The following is a 25,140-nucleotide window of genomic DNA, read 5'->3' as shown; positions in this document are numbered from 1 at the left end:
CTTCAGGACTTACCTTTAGGAGGTGTCATTAACAAGAATGTCCACTAGAGGGTGAGCAAGGAAAGAGGGAGGAGAAAGCTGAAATTAATCCAGTCTTTTGGGTTAGCTCTACTGAAGTTGAACACACTATAAATTTGCCTGAAATAATGTTTTTTCTTTCCATTCTTTCTTTTTTTAAAATTTAATTTGTTTTGTATACAGCAGGTTCTTATTAGTTATCTATTTTATACATATTACTGTATACATGTCAATCCCAATCTCCCAATTCATCACACCACCACCACCCCCTCCCCACTCTCCCCCCTTGGTGTCCATACATTTGTTCTCTACATCTGTGTCTCTCAAAATAATGTTTTGATTGTGTGGTGCTTGCAATTATCAGGGGCCCTCTACCATGGATAACCAGGAGTTAGTCCAATGTTCATAAAAAGAAAGGAGAGAGACAGAGACAGAGACAGACAGAGACAGAGAGGAGGAGAAGAAGAAGAAGAAGGAGAAGGAGAAGAAGAAAGAAGAAGAAGAAGAAGAAGAAGGAGAGGGAGAAGAGGAAGAAGAAGGGGAGGAGGAGAAGGAGGGGGAGGAAGAGGAGGGGGGAGGAGGAGGAGGATATTGGAAGGATGGAAGGAATGAAGGGAGGAAGGAAATAGGGAAGGAAGAAGGGAGAATCTAGCAATAATGTCCTTGGTCAATAGCTCTTTTTTTCTCAGGGTAGGTGTTAGAGGCCAGACTAGGAAAGGGGTGGGGAAAGAGGAACAGAAGAGGTGGGGGAAGAGGAGGGATCAGGGGAGGGGGAGGATGTGAACCTTGGTTAGAGAAATAAAAGAAAGTAAGCCTTTCTGGGGACAGTGAGTGCAATCTCCCTGTACACCCATCCCTGGGCAAGGACCCAGAGACCTCTGGTGCTGAGCCCAGAGGCTGAAGTGCTACAGAAGAACTAGAGAAGGACGGAGCAAAGCCATGGTAAGCTTTTCACCCTAAAAGATTTCCAGATGCTCAGATAGAACCTCTTCTTGGGATGCAGAGGCAGGTGGCAAAGGAAAAGAAGCAACTCATTTCCTTTTTGGCTTTAAAAAAGCCAAAACTAAAAATGCTGAATCTAATTTAAAAAGTGCTCCTAGAATCTCTCTTCTCAGATGTGCTGATTTCTTCTCCTTGACTTGTCTCTGGTGAGGTTCTCGAAGAAGTACTACTATCTAGTTGAAATTAGCACTCTTGTGACTAAACATTGGCGCTACCTGAGAATTGATACACTTCAGAAAAGATGGTGTTAAGGTGTGAAGAAAATTTGTGGTCTTGTCATTTGAGTTGCTCAAAATGTGTTTCTTTCTAGTTCAAAAAAAAAATGAACTCCTTTTTTTTAGTAGTGTCTGTTTGGTTACCTAATTCTTTTAGGTATTTGAAGCATTGACCCATCATAGTCAAGTGTGAGATTTTAACATTAAATCTAGGCATCAATAGTTCATTAAAGACCAAAGGACACTTTAAAAATATACATACTAAATATCAAATAGTTTCATCTGACAGCTCAGCAGATAAGTAGACACAAAAAAATTACTAAAATGTAGAAAAAATCAGAACAGTAACAATCAGCAACTTGAGGCTAAAATATGAAAAAACAATAACATCAACTATGCATCAGTTTTGAGGCAAATTTAATTCTACCTTTTCACCCATGTCTGAGAAATCTCTTGCCTCAGACAGGTTTAGTAGGCATAAGTGTTATAGTTTGAACTTTGAGAAAGTTGAAGGCACCTCCTCAAGTTGCTATAAAATTGTGATTTAGAGCATAAGTCTGAGTATAATTTTGTATTTTATTTGCAGATATTTCCATGGAAATGTCAGAGTGCTCAGAGGGGCTTATGGAATGTTTTTGAGCTGTGGGCCTGCACTGTGCTCTGTTGTGGTATGTTATGATATTTATATATTACTAAGCTTTTTAAAAAATTTATGTTCATTTTTTGGTAAATATCCACTGGGTGTACATATTCACAGGTAAAATTATTAGGTAGATAGCTACCCTTTCTACAGACATCCCTTTTCTTCCTCTCACTTCCCCAGAAAACTCCTAACCTTGCCCCACCCTTTGCTGCAGGGTTTATTTTATGACATTCTTTACTCATTAATCATAACTGTCTCCCAGTTCTCTGTACATTTTTGATATGTTTAAGTTGATCAAGATTAATTATGTTTTCTTTGCATCTGTTATTCCTTGCTCAGAATCCTTAGGAAAGTATAAAAATTGGATCTGTGTTTTCTTTGGTATTTCTCCATAGTATTTGCCCTACACAGTGAAAACTCAGCAAATGGTGATGGCTGTGAAAACCTTTACCTTATGGTATAATAGTGTTTCACATAGATCATACCATGCTTAGAATGGCATATATTATTATGGTATCATTGTGTAATTATGTGTTTGTTTTGGTTTCTTCAAAGCCTTCATATTTGAAGCACCCATATGATTATTATACACCATCAGTTGAGTATTTTTGTGTGCATAACATAATCTAAATCAATTTCATAATCCTACATCATTTGGTTTTGTCAATTGTTCTTTTTTTTATTATGTAGTTAGATATATAAGGCTTGGGCTGTGTGCTTTCCCCAGAAGAAGCTCTTCCTATGGTAAAACATTATCTTTTTGATATAAAAGAGATTACTTAAAAGTATGCCATTATTCCTGTTCTTATTTTACTTCTCCCTTAGAAACACAAATATTGGCCTTTAGGAAATTATCCCAAAATAAAAGAGTGGACAGTAAATTTCAGGGCTATATGATATCACACTTAAATTAATTTTAAATGATTGACAGCTGCTAAGAAAAAGAAATATGAATTTCTAAAAAACGTTGGCTCAATTTTACTTGAAAGAATTTTGAGAAAAAACTGTTTTATGAAAATAAATCTAAAAAGCCACCAAATTCATCTAAAATAGAGCTATGAGCAAAAGTATTCTATATCATGGTGAAAAGTGATTAGGACTAGAAGTTCTAGGTTCTACTTCAAATCTGCAAATGACTAATTCCATCACCTCAAGTGGGTAACTTACCCTCTTGAGGTGTCAGCTTCCTTGTCTCTGGCAGGCTCAGCCTGGATTAGTTCTGGGCTCTTTTCAGCTATAACCACGAGGCTACATAGTTCACACTGATGTCTTTCAGATTTCTTCGCACATCATGGAACCGATTGCTGGACTTACCATTATTCTAAGAGACCCATGACCTGGGAGAAGGCTAGAATGTTCTGCAGAAAAAATTACACGGATTTAGTTGCCATACAAAACAAGGGGGAGATTGAGTACCTGAACAAGACGCTTCCCTTCAGTCCTAAATACTACTGGATAGGAATCCGGAAGGTAGGAGGGGCATGGACTTGGGTAGGGACCAACAAATCTCTCACCGAAGAAGCGGAGAACTGGGGCGACGGGGAGCCCAATAACAAGAAGAGTAAAGAAGACTGTGTGGAGATCTACATCAAGAGGGAAAAAGACGCAGGGAAATGGAATGACGACGCCTGCCACAAAGCAAAGACAGCCCTCTGCTACACAGGTAGGAGTGAGCAGACTGCTTCTCTGGGAATGACGGCACTAACCCCACGGAAACCTGGGGGAGCAGAGCAGTCGCCAGGGCATCCTGAAATAAGTCCAGTCCTCTAAATAAGCTTGAGTCAGGTCACTTCTGAGCATTTTTGGTGTGGGAGGCTCGTCCCTATACCCAAAATCTATACCCTTGAATCACTTTTACATCAAGATGATAAATATATGTGGAAAGTAAGGAGGAAGAGCTAGACAATCGGTGTCGCTGATAATAAGGCAAGGAAGTGGAAGCAGAGAGATGGAACCAGCCAAGAGCTGAGGCTCACGTCACCTATTTCCTCCTCGTAAAGTAGGCGGCTTGGTGCTACGTTTCCTTCTTGGCCTAATCTTATATAATTCTATATAATGAAACTTTGCAGTGTTTCATTATCTGTGGTGTATGAAAACTTCTGTAGAGACCACGATGACAGTTCCAAAGCAATCAGCATTTTTTCCAAGTCATTTTTAACAGTGAAACATAGTTCATTTGGTCTCTTGTAAATTGGACTCTCTAGTAATGTAGCAAGTTCAGATTTTCTAATCTCTATTCAGTACTTTCTATAAAGAAAGGGATTGCCAAACATACTGCGGAAACGATTGGGGTCAGGTCATAGTTTAATCCACTTAACTACATTAAAAACAAAGAAATTTCAAGAGTTTCAATGTATGTCAGTAAGTTCCCTCAAATGTTATAGAGTATTAGCATTAGTAAATTCATTCTTAAAAAAATGTCTATGGCTGTATGACAAGTATATTACATAAATAAAAATTTTAGCATATGATTTTTATGCAAAAAATGCTATTAATGTACAAATAAAGTTTTCCTGTTTATTAAAGTAGTCACAGCCCCAAAGTTATCTATGTCTAAAGAAATGACTAGGAGTACTAAAAAAGTATTCATCTTAATATAATTTCTCACCCCCTTAAAGCTTCTTGTCAACCCTGGTCATGCAGTGGCCATGGACAATGTATGGAAATCATCAATAATTACACCTGCAACTGTGATTTGGGGTACTACGGGCCCCAGTGTCAGTTCGGTAAGCCACTTTTGTTCCCTTGTTTCTTCCTATGTAAAGTATTGTAGTTTATGAAAGTTGGTTGAAGGAAAATGATACTAGCCATTCTGAGAAATGAGAAGTTTTGATCAGTAGGCTATGCTTGCACAATATTGTTACCTTTCCGTAAAGATTTCATAAGTCAGCATGAAGTTTCAATTCACTTCTCAGAAAGTCTTTTTGAGTGCTACAAAGAATATTGCTTTGGGATAAAAGCTGTAAGGATTACAATAATGAATCAGGCTTGGTAGGAATTCATAATCAAGTAAGCTTGCTGGATTCGTTAGAACTCTGAAACTGAAAGAAACAATAGCACTTATCATTAGGAGGGTGAGTTACCCAGAAGGTAATCTTGCTTTTTCACGTCATCCTCAAGATCATGACAGGGCAAGGCCAACAAGAAAAGTTCACATCATGATATACAGTATCTGTTGGAAAATATGATAATAAATCCAACGCATTTACTTGGGCTGGCATTTCAGGGGGTACAAGGACAAAGTTATTACAGATCCTGACCTTAAAGGATTTACAGTTAACTAGTGGAAATAATACATGCTTATAATTTAATGTGATGGAAAGCCAGATATGCTGGAGTAAGCCTGTGGAGACTGAAAGCTGCCTAATGAAGGAATCTGCCCTTTATTTGACAGTGAGAGGCCACTTAGTATCTGAACACCTTCATTTAGGGCCATTACTCTAGAAGCGGTACATAAGCTGGATTGAACAAAAAGAGAGAAGCTGGGGAGTATCATCAGGGGTCTATTGAAATCATTCAGAGTCACGGTGGTAGAAACAGAAAGGCAAGAATACGTAGATTCAAAGACATGGAGTCTTTGACTTAGTCAACTCATTACTGAAAGAAACTTCACGCCCTTTGATATTGGTTGAGTTTCAAAACTATGTTTGAAGTATCTGGTGCATAAAATAGAAAATCATAATAAGAAAAAAAAGCAGTGTTTGCAATGAATAGATAAAGAATTAAAGCCAAAATAAATGTAAATGATCAACCAACTGGAACAGATCTGACTCATTTCAGTCAATCCTTGAGCCATGACTTCTACCAATACTTTACTTTCACTCGATTTCTAAATTTTTAAAAATTCTTATGTCATTGGCATGCCCATTTCACTCCTTTTTGAACATTTTACTCTGTTTTTGTCTTGGTTTCCATCATATCAGTCTTTCCTGGTTTTCTTTCTACCTATGATCATTTCTCCTTGGGTTTCTTCATGGGCACTTATCCAAGCCCATACACTAATTGTTATGTCTCATCTTCCATCTTTTGTCTATTGCTCTTCTGACTTTATGTGCCCCCTTTGGTCAAACCTAGCAACTTATGTGGACTCACAAATCTATGTGAACTTTGGACTGACAAACATGTATCCAGCCCTGAACTCCAAATATGCTAAGCATAACCTTTGGGATGCCCAAAAGACTGAAAAATCAATTGTCCCCAGCCAGCTTTCCTTTTTGTATTCCTTATCTCAGTGTGTGGTTCCACGATTTATATGGGTACTCTGGTATAAAACTCTCTCACCTCCCCCTACATTTATGCAAAGTAACACACTACTCTTTTTTTTTTTAAACACCTTTATTGGAGTATAATCTTAACAATGGTGTGTTAGTTTCTGCTTTATAACAAAGTGAATCAGTTATACATACACATATATCCCCATATCACCTCCCTCTTGAGTCTCCCTCCCACCCTCCCTATCCCACCCCTCTAGGTGGTCACAAAGCCCCGAGCTGATCTCCCTGTGCTATGCGGCTGCTTCCCACTAGCTATCGGTTTTACATTTGGTAGTGTATATATGTCCATGCTACTCTCTCACTTTGTCCCAGCTTACCCTTCCCCCTCCCTGTATCCTCAAGTCCATTCTCTAGTAGGTCTGCATCTTTACTCCCACCTTGCCCCCAGGTTCTTCATGACCATTTTTTTTTTTTTTTTGGATTCCATATATATGTGTTAGCATACGGTATTTGTTTTCCTCTTTCTGACTTACTTCATTCTGTATGACAGACTCTAGGTCCATCCACCCCACTACAAATAACTCAATTTCATTTCTTTTTATGGCTGAGCAATATTCCATTGTATATATGTGCCACATCTTCTTTGTCCAATCATCTGTCGATGGACACTTGGGTTGTTTCCATGTCCTGGCTATTGTAAATAGAGCTGCAATGAACATTGTGGTACATGACTATTTTTGAATTATGGTTTTCTCAGGGTATATGCCCAGTAGTGGGATTGCTGGGTCATATGGTAGTTCTATTTTTAATTTTTTAAGGAACCTCCATACTGTTCTCCATAGTGGCTGTATCAATTTACATTCCCACCAACAGTGCAAGAGGGTTCCCTTTTCCCCACACGCTCTCCAGAATTTATTGTTTGTAGAATTTTTGATGATGGCCATTCTGACTGGTGTGAGGTGATACCTCATAGTAGTTTTGATTTGTATTTCTCTAATGATTAGTGACGTTGAGCATTCTTTCGTGTGTTTGTTGGCAATTTGTATATCTTCTTTGGAGAAATGTCTGTTTAGGTCTTCTGCCCATTTTTGGATTGGGTTGTTTGTTTTTTTGATATTGAGCTGCATGAGCTGCTTGTAAATCTTGGAGATTAATCCTTTGTCAGTTGCTTCATTTTCAAATATTTTCTCCCATTCTGAGGGTTGCCTTTTGGTCTTGTTTATGGTTTCCTTTGTTGTGCAAAAGCTTTTAAGTTTCATTAGGTCCCATTTGTTTATTTTTGTTTTTATTTCCATTTTTCTAGGAGGTGGGTCAAAAAGGATCTTGCTGTGATTTATGTCATAGAGTGTTCTGCCTATGTTTTCCTCTAAGAGTTTGATAGTGTCTGGCCTTACATTTAGGTCTTTAATCCATTTTGAGTTTACTTTTGTGTATGGTGTTAGGGAGTGTTCTAATTTCATTCTTTTACATGTACCTGTCCAGTTTTCCCAGCACCACTTATTGAAGAGGCTGTCTTTTCTCCATTGTATATTCTTGCCTCCTTTATCAAAAATAAGGTGACCATATGTGCATGGGTTTATCTCTGGGCTTTCTATCCTGTTCCATTGATCTATATTTCTGTTTTTGTGCCAGTACCATACTGTCTTGATTACTGTAGCTTTGTAGGATAGTCCGAAGCCTGGGAGCCTGATTCCTCCAGCTCTGTTTTTCTTTCTCAAGATTCCTTTGGCTATTTGTGGTCTTTTGTGTTTCCATACAAAATGTGAAATTTTTTGTTCTAGTTCTGTGAAAAATGCCATTGGTATTTTGATGGGGATTGCAATCAATCTGTAGATTGCTTTGGGTAGTAGAGTCATTTTCACAATGTTGATTCTTCCAATCCAAGAACATGGTATATCTCTCCATCTGTTGGTATCATCTTTAATTTCTTTCATCAGTGTCTTATAGTTTTCTGCATACAGGTCTTTTGTCTCCTTAGGTAGGTTTATTCCTAGGTATTTTATTCTTTTGGTTGCAATGGTAAATGGGAGTGTTTCCTTAATTTCACTTTCAGAAATTTCATCATTAGTGTATAGGAATGCAAGAGATTTCTGTACATTAATTTTGTATCCTGCTACTTTACCAAATTCATTGATTAGCTCTAGTAGTTTTCTGGTAGCATCTTTAGGATTCTCTCTGTGTAGTATCATGTCATCTGCAAACAGTGACAGCTTTACTTCTTCTTTTCTGATTTGGATTCCTTTTATTTCTTTTTCTTCTCTGATTGCTGTGGCTAACACTTCCAAAACTATGTTGAATAATAGTGGTGAGAGTGGGCAACCTTGTCTTGTTCCTGATCTTAGTGGAAATGGTTTCAGTTTATCACCATTGAGGATGATGTTGGCTGTGGGGTTGTCATATATGGCCTTTATTATGTTGAGGTAAGTTCCCTCTATGCCTACTTTCTGGAGGGTTTTTATTATAAATGGGTGTTGAATTTTGTCAAAAGATTTTTCTGCATCTATTGAGATGATCATATGTTTTCTATTCTTCAATTTGTTAATATGGTGTATCACATTGATTGATTTGCGTATATTGGAGAATCCTTGTATTCCTGGGATAAGCCCCACTTGATCATGGTGTATGATCCTTTTAATGTGCTGTTGGATTCTGTTTGCTAGTATTTTCTTGAGGATTTTTGCATATATGTTCATCAGTGATATTGGCCTGTAGTTTTCTTTCTTTGTGATATCTTTGTCTGGTTTTGGCATCAGGGTGATGGTGGCCTCATAGAATGAATTTGGAGTGTTCCTCCCTCTGCTATATTTTGGAAGAGTTTGAGAAGGATGGGTGTTAGCTCTTCTCTAAATGTTTGATAGAATTCTCCTGTGAAGCCATCTGGTCCTGGGCTTTTGTTTGTTGGAAGGTTTTTAATCACAGTTTCAATTTCAGTGCTTGTGACTGGTCTGTTCATAATTTCGATTTCTCCCTGGTTCAGTCTTGGAAGGTTATTACTCATTTTTATAACTTACTGTTTCTCCAATTTGTCTTCTACTTATTAACTCTACACTATTGCCTTCATTATCTTCCTCCTAGATTATTGCAGTCATTTCTGAGCTGAGTTCCACATCTTTAAATTAGCTCCCCTCAAATATATTATTCATACTATAGGCAATATATATAGGCAATCTGATCAATTTTAAATATCAAGTAAACATCACACATACGTGACCATCCACTCTTTAATTTCTACCTACCATTCGTCCTACAGAATAAAATCTAAACTCCTCAAGGCATAGAGTAATGCTTGATATATAGTAGATACTCATTAAACCAATGAAAAAAGGTAAAGGCTTTTTGTCTTAGCTCCTATCTTTCTCCCTAATCTCATCTCACATCATCCCCTGCCTCCTCTTTCCTTCTAGTAACATCAAAATGCTTGTAGTTCTCCACACTTACCATATTGCTTTGTATATCAATCATTGACTTGCTCAGGGCTTTCTTGTTTTGCACATGGCTAACACACCTATTCATCTGGAAGATAATAGTTCAGGGACCGTTTCTTTCAGGAAGCTTTTTTTGGATGCCAAGACAGGCTAAGCATCCCTATTCTGTGTTCCAATAGCTCCATATATTTCTTTCTTATTTATCCCACATTTGTTGAAGTCGTCGATTTTCTTGTCTGTATTCCCCAGTAGACTGACAGCAACTTGAGATCAGTCAACATCTTATTTATCACTGCATCTGTAAGATTGAGACCAGGCACTGGCTTGTGGGCATGAACTGTATGGGACAACATAAGTTACTTTCATTTGGACTTGTACTGTATATGGAAAATATTAAAATTCTTCTAATTTCTTGAATTCATTCTTCATTGAACTCTCAAGAAGAAGTTTAAAATGATGGCTCAAATTTGATAAGGAATAAGACACAAGAGTTGCAGTATTTGCCTAAATGACATGGCAGGGCCTAAAACATGAAGATTGAATTCCAAGTCTTACTTTGATCTATTACACCACCAATCAGGCAAGGAAGTAGACATAGTTTCTAGAGAGGACTGGCAAAATCAAAAGAACTAAAGTTCTGGAACTGAGCTAGAGATGGTGAAGACAGAATCCAGGCTAAGATGCTTCCTAAAGCTTTTATCTTCTCCCCTTGTAAAGAAGACCAGTTATGGACACCCAGTCTTTCTCCGAACTTCCTACTTCCAACAGTCTAGTATACTCAGGGGCTTTGATGTGACAGTTATTTCCAAACTGAGTTGGTCATTCCCACTTAAACCTATCTACATTTAAAAGCTCTCTCCCTAGGTAATGCCAAAGATAATAAGATTAGCTAATGTTTAATTAAAGCTTCCTATGAGCCAGGCTCTAAGTCCTTGACTTGCATTAAATTATTTAATTCCCACACCAACTTTAGGAAGTCAATACAATTATCATTATCCTTCTTTTAGAGATAAAGAAGCTAAGCTGGAGGGGTTAAGTCACCGTGCTTAAATGCACTTGGTTATCAAGTATCAGAGCTAAGATTCAAACCCAGTCATCAGGTCCTCGGAACACTGCCCAGTGTTTTTTTTTTCTTATTGAAGTGACTCAGTGTGAGCCTTTGGAGGCCCCAGAGCTGGGTACCATGGCCTGTATTCACCCTTTGGGAAACTTCAGCTTCACATCACAGTGTGCCTTCAACTGCTTTGAGGGAACAGACATAGTTGGGATTGAAGAAACCACTTGTGGACCATTTGGAAACTGGTCATCTCCAAAGCCAGCATGTCGAGGTGAGTAACTGTTCAGACTAGAGGTTTTGTTATGGCAATCCTGTGTTTATAGACTGAGCAAATGTAGTAGAGTCTTGCTAAGAAGTCTGTATCCTCTTTTGAAGCATAATTTAACCTAACTTAGATTATACTGTGATGATTTTCATCAAAGAGGTTATTGTTACTAATTAAAAAGAAAAACCACAAACAAAAAATAGCAACCAAATATCTCTGAGACTACATCACAGAATATATATATAATTTTCAGCAATACAGTGTGGTTATACTGTATTTTTATTTTATTTTATTTTTATTTTCTCATTGCTATGGCATAAATAATCAGTCTTGCTGAACTGCAGTTGAATTTTTGTTGTTCTCTTCTTTCAATAACACCTATTTTATGTGGTGTCCTACTTAACACCAAACAATTTCCTTTTTGGGAGTGGGGGGGCTAGAGGTCTTTTTTGATTGTTTTATTTGGTTTATTCTTAAAATCATTTTTTAGCTTTCCTCCTCCATGAACTCTCAGGAGAATAGCAAATTCTGTGAAAAACAAAAAAACAATCTCTTGATTTTCTTTTTCATTTGAAATATGGTGGTTTTTTGTTTTTTGGTTTTTTCTTCTTTACTGTCAAGAAGATTATCCCTTAAGGGGAAAAACTGGTGGTGTCTAAACTTGCGAAGTTTTGGTTACATTTTCTACATTTATGGTTTTGACTCACTAGTTTAAGTGGCTGAATTCTCAAAAGAACTATCCAAATCATTTTTTGAAATCATAGATCTAATTGGCCAACCTACTGAATTTTATAAAAGTTGAGGGACTTGCTTCAGAGAATGGGGATGTTTTTCAAAACGGCTTGGGTAGACTTTAGAAGAGGTGAAAGGGTGGAAATTCTCTACATTCATTGATAATGCACCATAAGAGATCTTGAGGCCAAGGCCACGTAGCATGGCACTTCCAGCTGATGGAGAGTTACCAGGGCTGGGGCAGCAATCTGGAAGAGCCAGCCCTCCCCTCCTCTCTTCAATGCCCCCCTGCCCACCCAGGGCTTTCTGTGTTCTCCTGGCTTCACCTCTGACTCACCACTCTCCATCATTCTCAAGAAAATGAACTCTGGAAGCATCATCAGAAGTAATTTCTAGAAATTAGAAATGTCTAGATTCATGTCAACGGTTCCACAGTTGAGTTAGGCAGTTTGGCTAAAAACTGTTCGTCATGGGAGGGTCTCTGCTCAGAAATACTGATTTTTTCTTTTTCACTGAAGTGATTCAGTGTGAGCCTCTAACAGCACCCGATTTTGGAACCATGGACTGTAGTCACCCCCTGGTCGACTTCGGCTTTACCTCCATGTGTACCTTCAGCTGCTCAGAAGGAGCTGAGTTAATTGGGGAAAAGAAAACTATTTGTGGATCATCTGGAAATTGGTCCAGCCCTAGTCCAATATGTCAAAGTGAGTAAGTTTGCCCCAATATATTAACGACTTAAAGAGGTAGCTGATTGATAAGCAGATGGTGGGGAAAGATAAATTAAACTTTTAAGTTTATTTTGCTAAATGTATGTCGCTTAAAAAGATTTGTACACATTAATTTACCATAAAATCCTTGGCTGCTCTTGCCTCTTCCTTCAATGACAGTGATTTCCCTTTTTTTTTTAGCCCATTCTCAACTCCTCCTATCTTAACCCTTAACATCTAAACTCACTGTCTATACTGACTTATTTCTTATCCATTTTTCTATTCCACTACAATCTCACTTCTCTGTTAGTCTACTAAAATGTCTCTACATAAGTCGCCAATGACCACCTAATTCCCAAAGTAATGGATATTTCTCAATTATCACTAAGCTGATGCCTCCCAAATCTGTCTGTGCATAAGAGGATGTGTCTTCCTCATCTCTATATACCCTCCACCTGACACAGCACCTGGCAATAGATGCTAAATTAATCCACGTTAAATTAGCCTGTGAAAGAATAGCTACCCATGTTTGCTCTGGAGATTATCTATACCAATGACAGAAGTCTTTAAATGGTAGGAATTGTAGAAGCTATCAGAGAAGCTGATCTCTCTGTGGCCCGGGACCAGGAAGTGGGGTAGGGAAATGGGGACATGGTGTGGGGTCTTTAGGGGAGGATTGTGCATCAGGCTTAAGGGGCATTTCCTTTTAAGGCTGGACTAGTGTCCATTTCCTCATCCTCGTGCAGCCCATAGGTGTCCTCTGTTTGGATCCTCTGGGAACTTGCACCTCCTTTCCATTATACATTTGGGTGTGGGGATGGAAGCACCTTGAAAGGGTTCATCAAAGTAATGTGAAGAGTAAGGGACAGTCAGATGCTGTGCCAATATGCAAAAGTAAGTTTCTTCAATTGGTGGTATCAGAAGAGATATTTTTCATATCAGTATTTTTTCAGTAAAGGTCCTCACATGAACTTAGTTCATACTTATAAGGATATATAGATGTATCCTTTTACTTATTTGTGAGGGAAATGGTAGGACTGCATCATTTGAAAGACAGATTAGTGCAGGTCCTTGGCATGTAACAGCGTGTGCGTATGTTTGCACAACTGCTTCAAAGCATTAATAGATTCCTTTTTTTTTTTAACATCTTTATTGGAGTATAATTGCTTTACAATGGTGTGTTAGTTTCTGCTTTATAACAAAGTGAATCAGCTATACATATACGTATATCCCCATTGCAGCTCTATTTACAATAGCCAGGACAGAGAATAGATTCCTTTTATTGATAAGTTGCCTGGTTCAGATCACTGGCTTTTATTTTTCCTGAAGTTGTACTTAACTTTTTAGCTCTTCTCTGTGTTTAAGTCCCAACCATTCAACAAGGTCATGGAGCTAAATACAATGATGACTACTTTTTGCCAAAATATTTAGGTACATCTCCCAGGAATTCCATGAATCACAAATCTGAGGATTGAGATTCTATAGGCGTTGAGCTAGAAAAGCTGGTCTAGTCTTTTCTCTGCTATAGACTCATCATGGGCTTTCCCATGCCGATTTCCTCATCTGTCAAATAGCATCAAATGGACAATTATTAGAAGATGTAAGAATGAAGAAAGTTTAATGTCATGAGAAGGCACTAAGGAAATAATGCTTGTGGCCTCATGCTACATGCCTTACTGATTTCTCTTGCAGAAGTGGACAGGAATTTCTCAATAATCAAGGAGAGTGACTATAACCCCCTCTTCATTCCGGTGGCAGTCATGGTTACCACATTCTCTGGGTTGGCATTTATCATTTGGCTGGCAAGGAGATTAAAAAAAGGTACGTGAGTTTACCTTCATAAAAAAGTAATACAACTTTAAAGTGGAAAAAAACATAGAAACCCACAGGAAATTAAGTTCGAGAGCCTCAGCTAAAGCAGGATACCAAGTTCTGGGTTCTATAGACATCAGTCCCTGGAGATGTGTGAAGCAGCCCAGAACACACTTTCATCAAAACAAGTTGGCTGATTTTTGCTTTTCATTCTGACAAATCTTTTAAAAATGACTACTGTCTTCAAGGTACCTTGCTAGGGTGTTAACAGACAAATGAGAAATTGTAATGGTTCTTTGCTATTATTTAATTCTAAAAAAAAAAAAAAGGATATGTGATCTTGTCCTATAAGAGCCTACATGTTTTTGATTTCAGTGCAATTCCACTAGGAAGTGAATCTAATGTCCCATAAGGTTTTCAAAGTACTCCTCCCAAATACCTAGCCTTGCCAAGAGTCAGATACCTGTCCGGCTCCTGACATGTGGGAGTTGTATTGTCCCTTAGGGAAATCCCCACATTTTTCCCCAGTGTCTATTCACCAAGGTTACAGCTTTAGCCAAATGTGCCCCATACTCATGCTTTCCATCCACTCTGGACTAGAGAAGAAGAGGGATTAAGGAGGGCTGCCTCAAGAAACTAGTATCTGCTGCTTGGAATAGTAGATGAGACACCACCAGAGAAGAACAACAGCATCACTCCCCTCACCTCCCTCCTGAGTGTGTCCAAACCCTCAAGTGGGACAAACTTGCCAGTTACAGGCTTACAGTCAGGCAGGCCTTGGGTATGTGCTGCCACATTTGGCCAAAGTCATCAGACAGAAACATTCAAGATTATGACATGTATGGATATTAGGCAGCTTTAAAGATAATGCTGCTTCAAGTTCAGGGGCCATCAATGACCTCAAAACAACTGCTAAACAACTGCTCTGTGTTGCCTCTGTGGGGCCATTTTAATTTCAGTTCCATCAAATTAATTAGTATGTATTCTACTCCATGAATATGGTATCTAAAGGCTGCCCCACCACCCATTCTCACTGGCAATTGCAGGAATATTATCTACCAATCCCTAATGGTCTTCTGCTATGACCTGATCTTTCATTCCGAATTTAAGACTAAGGGTACTAGATTAGTTTTATAACCAACCCAGAAACACAATGGACGGGGGTGCTGTTGATGTGCAAGAACTTCAGTAACTGTAAAGTAAGAGCCCTGAGCAGTTAAAATGTCTCTGCCCCTGCTCTTGGAACTTCTGCTGAGATTGGATCCCATTGTCTTAGAGTACTATGCTATTTACTTAAATATGGCACTAAGGCAAAAAAAGAATGAGATTTTTCTCCCACCATTGATTACCCTTTCCATTGAGACTTAAAGACTGCCCCCAATCATCTTTTCTTTCCTCCTGCCTTGAGTGACCTTGGCAGAAGTGAGGGGGTGGAGAATAGAGTGGGTAATTTACACTCCACCCTCTGGGATAAGAGGGCTATTATCTAAGTAACCATTAAGGACTTTGGGGCTGGGAATCACCTTAGTAAGGAGATATTCCCAAATTCCAAAATCTTTTAATAAATGTTAGTAGAATAAAAAGAACTGAATTGAAGTCATGTGTATTTAGTGGTGGGGTGCAGGAGGTGGGATGCTGCCTAAGGCTGTACTATAAGCAGCGGTGAGAAAAGCAGTGGGGTTGTTTTGCAATTTTTTTACCTTGGAGTCATTTCTGTACAAGATCTCAAACTGATAACTTGAAAACTGCATGCCCCTACTGGGGGAATCAGTGTGGGGCAAACAGGAAACAGATAACAGGCAGTTAGGCTAGTTACAATTATGCCAACAAAAAGCACAAGAGAACAGAAGCCCCAAAAGATCACTGACTTTGTAGGAAAGTCAGGGTATCTTTAATCTCACACTAAATAATCTTCATTTGTGAAACATCTTCTGATAGCTCCAACTTTCAAGTGACTTTGCCTTCTAAAACTTTTAGTTGTAAGTTAGTTCTTTGAAACACGAAGAATATTTTTCCTATAGAGACAATTATTAGAAATGATGGATAGGTTCCCAGGCTAAACCCCTAGAGCTTTTCTAATACAATAAATCTGCATGTATGCAGTATTCATCAATCTGATAATTTCATAGGCTTTTGGTGTTCCAAAAGCTGGAAAAAGGGGACAAGCAAATATTTAGAGCACAGTAGCCAACGAAATGACCAGACTCTTGACCCTTGTCCTGTCCTCAGATGGATCTTCTGAAACTGTACTTTGTCCCCTGCCCTAGTTGTCTTAATACCCAGACTTCAGCTCCTGTTTTCGGAAAAAGGAATAAGGGTGGGCTCCAGAAACATGCCTCCCTGTGCATGGGCTTTTCTAGAAATATTTGTTTTCTCCTAGCACCATCATTCTCTGATTAGTCATCATTACTGGCCCTGTTCAGTAAATGAGGAAACTGAAGCAATGATGTTTTAGGCCAAATCTCTAAAATTCCGTATCAGCAGGGGCCAGAGTCAGAGATCAGACTCCCATCCATATATGCTCCTTAAAACCACTGGTCTTCAGATTAATGAGCCTCTATTTTTTTACCCACAGAAGAATTGTTTACCTGAACCAACACACAGGGTGAGAACAGGGCACAAAACTGAACACAGGCCCCTTAGTTCCCCTTTTCTTGAAAAAGAAACTTTCTCAATAGGAACAGATTCTTGCTCATGTACGTGTTTCATTGTCCCTAAAAGAAAAATATATTCATATGAAAATGAATGGAATCTGAAACTCACTCAGATTTAATTCTCCCTGCTCAAGTGCTTTTGGCTCATGTCACCAGCAGGCTAAATTTTGGAAGAAATAGTTAAAATAGTAATTTCTAACATTTTAAAGGTTTAAAACAAGAATTGAGCACTGTCTATGCTCTAGGCCCTGGCCTAAATACTTTGAATACATTTTATCAACTCAGTGAGGAAAGTATAATTATCATGCCCCTTTCACAGATGAAGAAATGGTAGCTTAGAGAGAATAAGTAGCTATTCAAAGACACACTACAGTTGGCAAAAAAGGACCTGGACCCAGACTGGATGATCTAGAGCTCTAGTTTATAGACACAGAAATATATTGCCTCCCAGTGATTTTTTTTCTACTCAAAAAGCATTTTTTGCTTTTATTTCCTCTGGAGCCTAACCCTGCAGTTCATTCATCTACTTATTTATAGTCTGCTTTTTTTCAAAAAGAATGTAAGATAGTTTACCAAATGCATTCAACACAGCAAATTAAAATTAGTTTAAAAGTAAGAAAAATAAGGCCCAAATTTAGAATACCAAAAATAAGTCAGAGCCAGGGGTAAAGTTAGGATAGAAGAGGGTTTCAGATCTGGCTGAGTTTCCTTGTAGCCAGTCAAAGAAGGAAACATAACCAGTAATGATACTCACTGTGTTTGTAAGATAAGAACAAACACAATGGTTACCCAGATGAGGCATGTAGTTCCTACCACTGAGACATAAATGTAATTTCTCTTGTGGATTTTCACAGAGAAGATGGTGTGAAGTGTAATGATACATATTCTTACAGTATTAGCAGCTGAATCTCTTAGGGAAGAATCTGCAGGTAGGATGAGATGGCAGATCGGGATATGTAAACACAAGAACGGGTACATGGGGCCTGATCATCGGATAGTTCGGGCTGGACTTCTGTCTTTATGAGCAGCACAGCAGATGAAATGGTGCTCTGAGAAGCATCTGCATGAATGAGTCTGTTCTGAATAAGTATCTACCACTGTTCGTATTAGAACATTAAGCCAGTACCTCAAATCCCCTTAGATACCATGCGGTCCACCTAACAAATACAAAATACACTTCAAGAAACAGTTTTGAGAGAGAGAATCTCCCTTCTCTCTAAGTATAAAAAATTGAAATTGTCTGCTTTTTCTGATGCCATTTTTCTCTTCTATTTTTAGGCAAAAAGTCTCGGAGAAGGTAAGTTTTATCAGCAAGAAGTTTCGATATCTGTTGATGTCTTCTCTACCCTCTGCTTACAGAGGGTAAGTATTAAGTATCTTAATACTTCCTCTTATAGCTAGACACATTAACTCCTTATTAGTTATTGACATGGGGTCTCATCCAAATGAAGTTTTCAGATAAAGTAATAAATCTACTAATCTTTCTTAAAAGCTGTCAGGTTTTTTAGTGCTAGGGGAGCTGAATGAATGAATGAACAAGTAATGCCCTATTAAGAAGGGGTAGTTTATGTAAAGACAGTTTTTTCTGATTGCTTCTGAATTTTCTTTGAGGATTGGAAGCATTGTAGTTTATTTCTTCCTATCCTGGCTGAACATGGGGGCAATGCTAAGTACAGTATTCAGGAAACATTCAAGTCAACAAGGATTTATTGAAAAACTAATGAATCCCAGGCTCTAAGAAAAAGATATAATTCCAGACACCAGGCCCTCAGCACCTAGCACAAGATGGCAAATGACCTCTGATAGGCATTGACCTTCAGAAATGTGGGAAAGGTGTGGAGCCTGAATTCTACTTGCAGCTTCCCCCAAAGAGGGGGAAGTTTTTTGGCTTGGTCTTGAACCTCAGATTTCTTCAGTTGCAGAAACACATACATGTGAAAATACAAGGCCCACCTGGCAGAAATGAAGATAGCAAAACACTTCTCAGTTTCAGGGTTTAGTGACTTGCTTTGAAATATTAAGAAGGAAAGTATAAGTCAAACGAACAATGGAGATGAGACTTTGGTGACAGACTACCCAGCTAGACAACTGGGTACCTTTCCAAATGCTGGAGGAAATGAAGCAAGATGGTCCCTGAGGAGGTTGGTTTCTTGTTCAGGCAACCACCCTACCAACCACAGATTGTTATCGACAAGTCCTTAGTAGTTTAGTGAGCTGTAGTTTAAAGTACAAAAGAAAAACTGGAGAGACAGAAGGCAACAGAGGACAATTATAAAGTAATTTATAAGCCATATGAAGGAGTATGGACTTAATCTTGAGGTCTTTGGGGTATTAGTAACAGGGGTTGAAGCAGGTGAATGTCATGCTGAAATTTGCATCTTGGGAGTATCACTTTGCATAAAAGTATGCAAACATGGGAGATGAATGCCTCTGGGGGCAAAGAACTGTTTTGGAGGTATTTGAAGTTATCAGGTTAAAGCTGATGATGCCTGTCTAGGGCAATAGCAATGAGGATGAGTTCATGAGATAACTGGTGGTAGAATCAACTGAATATGATTACTAATTGGCTAAGAGAGAGGGAGAAGATTCAAGTAAGTTGCCATGGTTCTGATCTGGGAACTGGTGGATGGTTACCATCTCTACTGTATTATTTACTGAGAAGGGAACACGAAAGAATGAGAAGTTTTGGAGGTGGCGATCACGGGTTCAGTTTTGTACCTGTTAAAATTTAGGTGTCTGTGGTTCAACCATAGTCCGTTGATTCTATCTGTAGCAAAAGGGCTACCTTGGGGCAGAAGAAATGGATTTGGAGGTTCTCACATTATAGGAGGTAATTGTATCTCAGGAGCAGGTACAATCACCCAGGGAGTATGTGCAGTGTGAGAATGGAAGAGGATGTGGGAGAGAGGGTAAGAGCCAGAGGAAGGTCAATATCAAACAAATCAGCTAAGGTAAAGGCGAATGGGAAGAGGTTCCCAGAGATGTAGAAGGAAAATGAGGAGAGTACGGGGTCATGATCCTAAGGAAAAAGGGAAATGGAAACTATTTCAAATACTGCCACGATCCACTGGATATAATAAGGGTATCAGTAGGGAAATTGTTTTCAATGCTGAGGTCATGACAGAAGTCCTGTAGCCAGGGGTCGAGGAATCAGTGGGGATGAGAACATAGAGGCAGAACATGTACATTATCTTTTTCATAAAACTTGGCTGGAAGGAGATGAAAGAGTCAGGAGGGGTAACTGGATGAGGACATAGGGTCCGTGAAGTTTCTTTTATTCTATGTTCTTTTATTGCCCTATCTTCCATTAGATAGTGTAGATGGGTTCCCCGACTCTTCTCTAGGCTGAACTCCCTATCTCTGTGGGCAGGAAATCCACAAGCTATAAAGATTTCTTTCATGCTCACACCCACTGAGTGAAAGTCTTTTCTGGCACAATCTACCCAGAGCTGTTTTCTGGCCACAGGAACCACCTGTGTTTTAATTGCCACTAGATGGAAGCAGATCAATTTTTCAGATGTCCTTGGGGGACAGGAAGAGGAGATGCTGGCAGGAAGAGCATTAGGATTAAGTACCATATTAAGCTAATTGCCATATTAAGTTTAATGGTTCACTGATTTTTACAATGAACCAATCAATAGCTGTTTATTAACCCCTTTTTGTTGGAAAAATGTTCAGCTTGACTGAGACACCAAGAGGAGTAAATCCTTGTGCCAGACCTCAGGGAGATTATCATCTAGTTGGGAAGTTATGACAGAAATATAGAAAAAAATTTCAGAAAAATAAAGGCAGAATATGGTAATGGTCAATGAATTCTGTATTGAAGACCAGACTTCTTCAGTACAGAAGATGTTTGGTGATCACAGAAAACCTTACAAAGAAGATGGAACCTGGGTTGGTTTTTGAAGGATGGATAGGGTTTAGGTGTATGGACAGAAGCAGGGAAGGCAGTCTGGAAGAGGGAAATGATGTAAATGGTATGGTACTGGGATTCTGAAAACATTCAGGGGCCAGTGAGTAGAACTACCTAGAGCCCGTGGTGTACTGAGGAGCTGTGAACAGAAGTTGGAAGGGAAGCCTTGCCCCATCAACACAGGTCTTGCACACTTCACCAGACATTCTAGAAGGACGTAGCAAAGAATAATTATTTGCCCAGCTGCCTTGGGATACTTCAAATTTATTGGCCAAAGTGACCATAGAATCATAGAATTTTAGTTCTGGAAAGGACCTTGGTATTCAAACTCTCTTGATAATTGAGCTAATTAAATAACTTTCCTATAGTGCCTGAGCTAGTGACAGAGTTAGTTACAATAATAACAAACATTTATCAAACATTAATTCCATGCCGTGCACTGTTCTGAGTGTCTTGCATGTCTTAAATCATTAAAGATTGCCTACAAGCCTGTGGATGTAGGTACTATTAATATTTCCATTGTAAGGTGAAGGAACGATGAACTTAATTAACTACCTGAGGTCACTGAATAAATGGCAAAGCTGAGATTTGCACCCATCTAGATCCAAAGATCATATTCTTAACTTAATGCTTCTAGAACCCAGATTGGAGGTGTAAGTCCCAGACACCCTCCTCCTCCAGTATTGTAATTTTTTTTGCACTGAAACCATTGTGTGATGGCACTGAGGAAGGGTGGAGTGGAAGAAGTAGGGTGTGTTTCTAAAACAAGCCAAAGGTAAAATGAACACCATCACAACACCATGTATCAGTTTTTTTTAAGCCCTTGAGCTAACACTCATAGTCCTTTGTGCTGATTCCTATTAGCATTTGGTTGGTGAATAACTGACTCCTAGTGCATTTGTGGTTTCAATTCTTGCTGGGTTATTTTGACTCTTCTGCAAACTGGTTCTGTTTATCACCTCATTTGGTTTCTAGAGTCTAAATTCTGCCTGGGTAAAAGCTACACCCAAGATACACAGGAAGATACGATGCCAACCTCAGAGAGGGGGGTTATATGAAATTTTGTTTTCAGAAACATTTTTATCTCTGTAATTGGCAAGCGCGCTTGCAGCTGCTGAACTGTGGTTTACCCTGGTGGCTCACCATGACAGCAGAGTCTCAGGATCTGGTTCTCCCTTTGAAAGGTGTTATTCAGACATACCCTATTTGGTTCTCCCTTGTTCTCTCCAAGAATGAGTTGTTTTACACACACAAGTGTCATTTTTTTCCCCACAAAACTAAATTTGTCATCATCTCCTTAAATCATATCCCACCAGAATCAGGCATGCAGAACCACTACCATACCTTTCACGAGTTTTGATGTTCTCTAATTTCTCTTTCCATTTAAATATGCCTTATTTTACTTTTCTGACTTTTCACTGTTCAAAATCTATCAAAATGCCCTTCATATTCATTAGCCCTGAAGACAAAGCCTGTCCCGCCAAAATTTCTCTCAGTGTGTTCTGAGGACTAGCCACTTAAGCATTACCAGGGAGCTTGTTAGAAATGCAGAATCTCAGGCCCACTCAGACCTGAATCAGGGTCTGTGTGTTGTTTTTTTTTAACATCTTTATTGGAGTATAATTGCTTTACAATGGTGTGTTAGTTTCTGCTTTATAACAAAGTGAATCAGTTATACATATACATATGTTCCCATATCTCTTCCCTCTTGCGTCTCCCTCCCTCCCACCCTCCCTATCCCACCCCTCTAGGTGGTCACAAAGCACCGAGCTGATCTCCCTGTGCTATGCGGCTGCTTCCCACTAGCTCTCTATTTTACGTTTGGGAGTGTATATATGTCCATGCCACTCTCTCACTTTGTCACAGCTTACCCTTCCCCCTCCGCATATCCTCAAGTCCATTGTCTAGTAGGTCTGTGTCTTATTCCCGTCTTGCCCCTAGGTTCTTCATGACCTCTTTTTTTTTTTTTTCTTAGATTCCATATATATGTGTTAGCATACGGTATTTGTTATTCTCTTTCTGACTTACTTCACTCTGTATGACAGACTCTAGGTCCATCCACCTCACTACAAATAACTCAATTTTGTTTCTTTTTATCGCCAAAAAATCCTGAAACAGTAAATGCTGGAGAGGGTGTGGAGAAAAGGGAACACTCTTGCACTGTTGGTGGGAGGGTCTGTGTTTTAACACCTTGTCTAGGTGGTAAGCACCTGAAAGGGTGAGAAGCGATGCTTTAGAGTTTTCTTCTCATTCCTGTGCCTTAGTGAATGTCCTGCATCTTGTAACTCATCTGAAAGAGTTCCTTTACTCTTCTGACCTTTAGTGACTATTTACCTTTACTACCAACACTTTATTTTTTACAATTTTTAGGCTCCTCAGTTTAATTTATTTTCTCTTGTTTATCATTCAGCATGGATGAGCCGTATTAAACGACCTGCTGTGAAAGAAAATTCTTGGGAAACTGAAGTGTCCCTGGATCCTTCGAATCCCACTCCATGCAAAGTTTTGCCTGGTGGCATCTTCTACACTGAAGATGAAGTGTGTCTATTTCAGTGCCTCTGAAAAGTTTTCAATACGACCAGCTGCTCCTTCTGTTTCCATTTTGCCCCATCACCCCTACCCCCACAAGCTTCCCCCCAAGTGCGCAGTTGTGGGTTTTATAGCTCAGTATTTTATTCTTTTTTCCATGGACAAACAAGACCATGGGAAAAGGATTACTGTGGAACATAAATATGCCAATTTCACTCTCTTTCTCGACTCTGGCTTCCAGCTTCAATTCTGAGCTGTACCTGATGACATATCCTTTGAAATATAGCGAAAATTTGATACACATGCAACTACAGGCTCAGTTTTGTTACAGATCACATTTTACCTCCCCAGCCCTCCAGTGTACTGTGGAGACCTATTCCTATAGAAAGTTTATAAAATTGATGTTACTCTTGCTTTCCAGCTCCAGCAGAGTAATGGGGATCTGTTCCAACTAGGAAAAGTCCTATTTGCACTGCAGCCCCAGCTTCTATAAATGGAGGCCATCCTATTTCACTGCCTCCAGGCTCCCGCCTTCTTCAGCCATCTCCCCTTCTCAGTTGCCTGACTTCCACACGGAGCAGCTCATGACCACCAAGCAAAATGAGAGATGAGAAAGATAGCCTGCACTGTTGGTTTTTTTTTGGATTTGGGTTTTAATGTCTCATTTTTGTTATTGGGGGTCCTTCCTCACCCCCAATCCTCTTACGTATCCACCTAGATTCTATCTACTCTTTATGATTCACCTCGGGCATCCCCCACCCTTACCACTGTTTTCATAACAAGTCCTTAATTAGTCCAACCTGTGACAAACTCCCCTTCCTGGCCTCCTACTGCGAGGTTAGTCAGTAACATGCAATTTTGTACTTAAATACAGTTTTTAAAAAAAACGTTACCTAGTTTGTTATTTTTAAAAATTATCATATATGTGTTTTCTCCCCAGTGAAATTGAATCCCCTTAAAGGCAGAAATTGGGCCACATCCCTGGAAGGTCTAATTCATTACTTGACACTTACTTAGTAAACGTGCATTCAATAAATCCGAAAGAGAACACAGTGTACTGTTGATATCACTTGCAGCGAACTCTCTCTCCACGGCACGTGACAACCTGTACAGATACTCATCTAATGTCAAGGGCTGAATTCTTATAAGAGAATAGGGCCCTGTGTAAGAACTAGCTGGAAATACCTCCTTGTGCCATGGCCAATACAGCTTTCATATATAAACTTCTACATTTTATGAGAATGATTTTTTTTGTGATGATTACATGTTCCTTTCTCAAAGCCATCTCAGATTTTGCACGACACCAAGGGCTGTTGCAAAAGATTCTCCATGCTGTGCACCATAAATTGAGGATGCACCATTCACATTCATGTAGCTTAGAATGCATCCCTCAGAGTTATACAGTGCACCACCTGCATAGACTCCCATGGCAGCCCTGATTGCAAGAGCTTATTCAACTAAGACATCAGGATCAAAGAACACAAGTGGAGGCTACTTCTTGGGGGTAAGATGTATACAGACTTAAAAACACAGTCCTATGCTTAAGCCCTAAGGCCACTATATGATCTTAGGAATTATGTCATGCCATAAAGATTCGTAAGATTCATAAATAAATAAATAAAGATTCATAAAATAAATTTCTCAAAGACCTTGGGCTTAACCTTCCTGAGACTTAGTCGTAAGAGTGAAATATGCCTTGTTTACCTCACAGGGTTATTGCAATGACTGAGTTGGGTCTGAAATTGCTTTGTGAACTGAACCTTAAATGTAGATTTTTTTTTCCCACCCAAATCTTGTCTTTCATGCATTCTTAATGTAGGATTCTGGGTCTTATGTAAGGTCTTGAACAGAAGCAGGTCTGAGGCCTTCTCCTGAGATTAGAAACTAGAGAGGGTCCTTCACTTGTGTTCAAAATGCAACCCAGGGCTCGGATTTTCACCGCAGAAGGTCGGCT

General features: G+C 39.1%; 1 protein-coding gene across 2 annotated transcripts; it reads left to right on the top strand.

Annotated features, from left to right (window-relative positions):
* Positions 1-864: 864 nt before the first annotated feature.
* SELL (selectin L) lies at positions 865-24,026 on the top strand. 2 transcript variants are annotated; one of them, XM_007172491.3, is made up of 9 exons: positions 865-960; positions 1,822-1,903; positions 3,155-3,541; positions 4,497-4,604; positions 10,660-10,845; positions 12,090-12,275; positions 13,971-14,099; positions 18,023-18,041; positions 23,068-24,026. In XM_007172491.3, exons 1-9 carry the CDS (start codon positions 958-960, stop codon positions 23,084-23,086), a joined length of 1,119 nt encoding a protein of 372 aa, XP_007172553.1. In that variant the 5' UTR covers positions 865-957; the 3' UTR covers positions 23,087-24,026. The 2 variants fall into 2 exon arrangements, with proteins under 2 accessions (XP_007172553.1, XP_007172554.1); XM_007172492.2 differs by lacking the exon at positions 12,090-12,275.
* Positions 24,027-25,140: the final 1,114 nt, after the last annotated feature.

The sequence above is a fragment of the Balaenoptera acutorostrata genome, chromosome 1 (assembly GCF_949987535.1).
Source record: "Balaenoptera acutorostrata chromosome 1, mBalAcu1.1, whole genome shotgun sequence".
NCBI classification, from domain to species: domain Eukaryota; kingdom Metazoa; phylum Chordata; class Mammalia; order Artiodactyla; family Balaenopteridae; genus Balaenoptera; species Balaenoptera acutorostrata.
This window is presented reverse-complemented; position numbering and strand designations above follow the sequence as displayed.